At 40.8% G+C, this 4,892-nt stretch overlaps 1 protein-coding gene across 1 annotated transcript; it reads right to left on the bottom strand.

Moving 5' to 3' along the window:
* Window positions 1-865: 865 nt before the first annotated feature.
* Window positions 866-2,254, bottom strand: si:ch211-184m13.4 (uncharacterized protein LOC798560 homolog). Its single transcript, XM_046054541.1, has 3 exons — window positions 1,894-2,254; window positions 1,106-1,620; window positions 866-1,027 (listed from the first exon to the last, which is right to left on the bottom strand). The coding sequence occupies exons 1-3, from the start codon at window positions 2,252-2,254 to the stop codon at window positions 866-868; spliced, it is 1,038 nt and encodes a 345-aa protein (XP_045910497.1).
* Window positions 2,255-4,892: the final 2,638 nt, after the last annotated feature.

Raw genomic sequence — 4,892 nt, forward strand, 5'->3', positions numbered from 1 at the left:
CATGGGACTTTGCACTATAAACAGACAACGTGCACCTATTTAAATTTGAATACACACATACACACACACGCCAACCCCAATACAAGATGTGGGACCCAGCAGGAATGAGGCCTGTGAGGGGGAGCAGGAAAGGTGGGTGAGGAAGTGGTGAGGGTATTCATCTACGCACTCCTACACAGAACTCAGATGTGGATGTGAAAGAGATATGTGTGACATGTTCTCATTTTGCCATACCAAAAAGTCTTGCACATTGTAAAATATGAAATACTGTGACCATAGGAATGATGTTTTTGATAGTAGGAGAGCAAACATTACGTAATGTGTCCATTAATAAATGAATTACATCCACTCACACACTTTGCAAGATTCAAGTTTTTTGCCACTTGACCTGATTCACAAATGTGTTTCTCTATCCAAAGGAAGTGAAAGTTGCTGTTGTGCAATAATGACCCCACTAATTTTTATATTGTTGGGAAAAAAGCTTAGCTATTTTATCTAAGACATTTCTTCAGACTGTATACATACAGGATCAAACAAAGAGCCCTCTAGTATAGAAACACTGATTACCCCAAGTTTATTTTGACACTAATGTATGCAACTACTGAAACTATGGCACATGCATGTTAATAAGAAAAGCAACAAGAATGAGACATACCATCATTTAAAAAGAAAAGTGTACATATCTACTGCATATGAACATGCACAGTTGTCACAGCATCTTAACTGAAAGACTTGTTTGTCATCTCCAAATAGACCATTAACACAAGAGACAAAAATAGGCCTTTTTGAGTTTAACAGAGTAAACTAGGTCTTCTCTGTGAAACGGGTTTGGATATACCTCCTGTAAGCGCAGCTGTGGTTTCTCTCAGGTGTTGCTGCTGCTGTTCTCAGCTGTCATTTTGGAGGAGGCACCGGATGTATACAGATCTTTAAACAGGCTCAGCACCTGCTTCTTGTAGGTCTTAATGGCAAAGAAGTAGATGACTGGGTCCAAGCAGCAGTTGAAGTTCATTAGTGAAACTGTAATCTGCAGGTAGAAGACAGAATATGAAAAGAACAATTGATGGGGAATGTTTGAAAATAAATGAACAAGCACAGTTCCTACCTGTAAGGACACCTTAAAGGCTCTCAGTTCCTCGCAGGTTGGCTGGTGGTGTATCTTTCTGGACATAAACTGCATAACATTGATGTGGTAAGGGCTGAAGCATATGATGAAGGTGAGGAGGATGAGGAGAATAATGGTGTTGGCCTGGTGATTCCTCCTTGATCGACCAGTTACAGAGTTCTGCTTGGCTGCAGCTCTTAGCTTCAGGTTGATCTTGGCATAGCAACCCATTATGATGATGAGCGGACAGCAGAAGGAGATGGCACAGGCCAGAAGTAGGAGGTAAGGGGTGGAGCGGGAGCCTTCAAAGTTGAAGTACTCCATACAGGTTTGTCTTTCCTGGTGCTCACGCAGCATGCTGCGGAACAGCAGTGGAGCTGTCTGCAGAGATACCAGAGCCCACACCAGGCAAGAGACCCTGCGAACCACCCCAACACTCCGTAAACACTGCAGCCGGTGTGGATGCACCATGGCTAGGTATCGGTCCAGACTGATACAGGTCATAAAGCCAATACCTGGTGTAAAAATAATGAAGATGCATTTCTGTTTATACTGAAAACACAGAGCAGAATGGGAAAATGAACTGATCTTGAATTTCGCCCCAATTGGTTTTCAGCATCTCATTTCTATTCTGATAAATTTTGGTCAACAGGATTGTTTGGTTTGATGCAAGTTCACTCTTAAGCTCACACTGTTTTGTTGTCCCATGTTGACGTATTTCACATATAGTTTAGAATGGAAAAATAAAGTTACATGAAGTGTATTGGCAACAGAAGCATTAATATTACCTGCATAGGTATTTGCAAAGAAGAGAAGTGTGGTCATTCTGCAGAGAATGTCACCAAAGGGCCAGTCAAAGTGACGGATGTAGTAAGTTATTCTTCCAGGCAGCGTCAGTGTGAACAAGGTATCAGATAGTGCTAAGTTGACCAGATAGATTGAGGTGGAGTTGAACTTCTGCTTCTTCTGGCAGATCACATAGAGTACCAAGCTGTTGCCGCATGCACTGATGATGAAAACCACAGAGTAGAAAATAGGGAAGAGGACGACTGCAGCTCTTTGGTAGACAAACACATCACAGCTGCTCTGGTTTGGAAAGTTTTCGGCTGAGTCCAGGGTGATATTTTTAACATCCATCCCACCTGTCATTTTGAGAAAAGGATCACACTGTAAATCATAAATCATTACAGGAGTGAAGTGTGTATAAGCAAAGGGACAAGAAACACCTCAGCCATTGATAAAGGCAATCATAGAATAGGGTACTTACAACAAGAGACAGGGTTCCAAAGAGTTCCCAATTTACTGTTAAGACTCCTGAGTCTGTTGGTTGTGATTGTAAATTCAGTTGCGATACTCTTTATCTATATCTAAGAAAGGGTTGTATGCAGTGTTCAAATCCCACCTCTCCTTTTTGACATCACATGTCAGTCAAACATTTTCATCCTGTGAGCCCCAGTAGTTGGTTGACAACATTTCATTGACAGTTTTGAAACAAATGTGATTTATAGTCCCCTCAACTTTAAAGGTTTGAAGTATGTTAATTAAATAAGCATAGAAAATACACATTTTAGAAAACACCGTCTTGCATTGTTTTAATGTCTTTGTGCTATTTTATTACATATAAAATATATATATATATATATATATATATATAATGTTTTTTTTCTTTTTCTTCATGAAGCATTTGCTTCCTGTTGGCTCTGACTAATTATTAACTTGTCACCTGTCACTTGTCATCATTTTTGATTGTACTAACCACTGTGAAAGCTCCTATATTTAAATTTATTACATGCACCTTTGTGGTAGTGTGGTGGTGCAGTGGTTAGCACTGTTGCCTCCCAGTAAGAAAGTTGTGGGTTTGAACCCCAGTTGTCCTGACCTTTCTGTGTGGAGTTTGCATGTTCTAGTGTCTGTGTGGGTTTGCTCTTGTGTACCCTGCCTTTTGCCTGATGTCAGCTGGGATTGGCTCCAGCGACCCTGTACGCAGGATGAACATGTACATTTGCATGTTGTCACATTTGATGCTGTAGCTGACACCATTTTTCATAATAAGCACTGGCTAACATGTAAACCAACACATAGCCATGTAATCCTCTTACTAGCCACAACTCTGCACTAACCAGAAGCCAGCTCTTAACACTAAATATTAACTTTGTGGGTTTTCTTTTCCAAATACATTTTCATTACATTTATTAATTTAGCTGACACCTTTTTCCAAAGCAACTTACAATTTCTATACATGTCAGAGGTCACACACCTCTGGAGCAACTAGGGCTTAAGTGTCTTGCTCAGGGACACAATGGTGGACGTCTCACAGTGGGAATCGAACCCAGGTCTCCCACAACAAAGGTAAGCATCGAAGAAGATGAATCCCCATAATGTGGTTAATACTAATGGTCTGTACTTGTATGTCACCGTTCTAGTCTTTCTGACCACTCAAAGCACTGTTACACTACGTCACATTCACCCTTTCACACACATTGAGACTAACTGCTCAGAACAGAAACTACCATTCACACACATACCGATGGAATAGCCATCGGAGCAATTTGGGGTTCAGTTTCTTGCCCAAGGACACTTCGACATGCAGACTGGAAGAGCTGGGTGATCAAACCACCAATCTTCCTAATAATGGGCAAACTGCTCTACCTTCTGAGCCACAGCTGCCCAGGAGAGCTACAAAGTGCTTGTGTGTGTGAGAGAGAAAGAGGTACAGAGAGAGAGAGAGCAATAGTGATACTGATTGTATTAATTGCTTCTCTGCATGCATGAAGTATCCATTTCAACGTGTTTGCTGTGTAAAATGTGCACACACATATGGTTATACCTAACTCTTGCTCCCATAGAGGTTAAATGCACAAACTGTATGTCACTTTGGACAAAAGCATCTGTAGTGTGACATGTGATATGTGTGGCTACAGTTTAATTGAACATTGCATGTATTTGCACTACTACTTGCAGTGGGTGCAGCATGTTTTTGAGAAAGGTTAGATGTGTGAAGTGATAGAGTGTGAGGTTTTATAATTCGTTCCTGCCTCTTGAGGTTTCTCAAGTTTGTGCTCTGTGTAGCTGAGGTGAAGGCAGGCAGGCCTGAGGTGGAGCTGATGGGAGATAGAGAAGGAAGCTCAAGTATTGCTGGTGCTTGTAAAAAACTGTCACAATCCTGTGATGTGTGGATGAATCACTAACAGTTTGAAGAATGTCACATCTACATATATCTCAACCACCAACCCCCCAAAAAGATTAAAAACAAGTGAACAATGTAAACTGAAAAAAAACATGGTGTTAGGTTCTGAGAATACTTATGCTGGTATAAATGTGGCAATGTAAGCGTGCTTCAGCAAAGGACAATGCAGCAACTTCACTTCAGCAAACAAAACCGACTCAGTTTGCAAATTCTCACAACTTATAGTAGACAGTGATAGCCACTAACTTAGCCACTAACGGACAAAGAAAAAACTCATCAGCTGATATTTTAAAGAAAAGATTGTTTGCTCAGCACAGTTCACACTGGCATGACCCTTCAAAGTTAAAATAAAAAAAGGCACAACATAATGACCTCAATCGAAATGCAAATATGATACAACACACGTTCAAGTACAGTAAAATGACCAAGCTAACAATACAAGTACAGTAGAAGCACACAGGCTACAATATCTCATCTTGCTCACCCACCAAAGCTTTCCAGGTTGGTGTAATTGAAATGGATGGCTACTGGATAGGCAAAAGGTCACTAATTGTCACCAGTCAAATGCGGTTATAATACAGCTCACTTAGGTCACAATAA

Source organism: Micropterus dolomieu, linkage group LG07, assembly GCF_021292245.1.
Source record: "Micropterus dolomieu isolate WLL.071019.BEF.003 ecotype Adirondacks linkage group LG07, ASM2129224v1, whole genome shotgun sequence".
Lineage (NCBI taxonomy): Eukaryota > Metazoa > Chordata > Actinopteri > Centrarchiformes > Centrarchidae > Micropterus > Micropterus dolomieu.

Coding starts and splice junctions, on each gene's coding strand:
- si:ch211-184m13.4 (XM_046054541.1), bottom strand. CDS start 2,254: ATGACAGGTGGGATGGATGTTAAAAATATCACCCTGGACTCAGCCGAA. Junction 1,621..1,893: donor CTTTGCAAATACCTATGCAG/GTAATATTAATG, acceptor TTTTTACACCAG/GTATTGGCTTTATGACCTGT. Junction 1,028..1,105: donor CCTTTAAGGTGTCCTTACAG/GTAGGAACTGTG, acceptor TTCTACCTGCAG/ATTACAGTTTCACTAATGAA.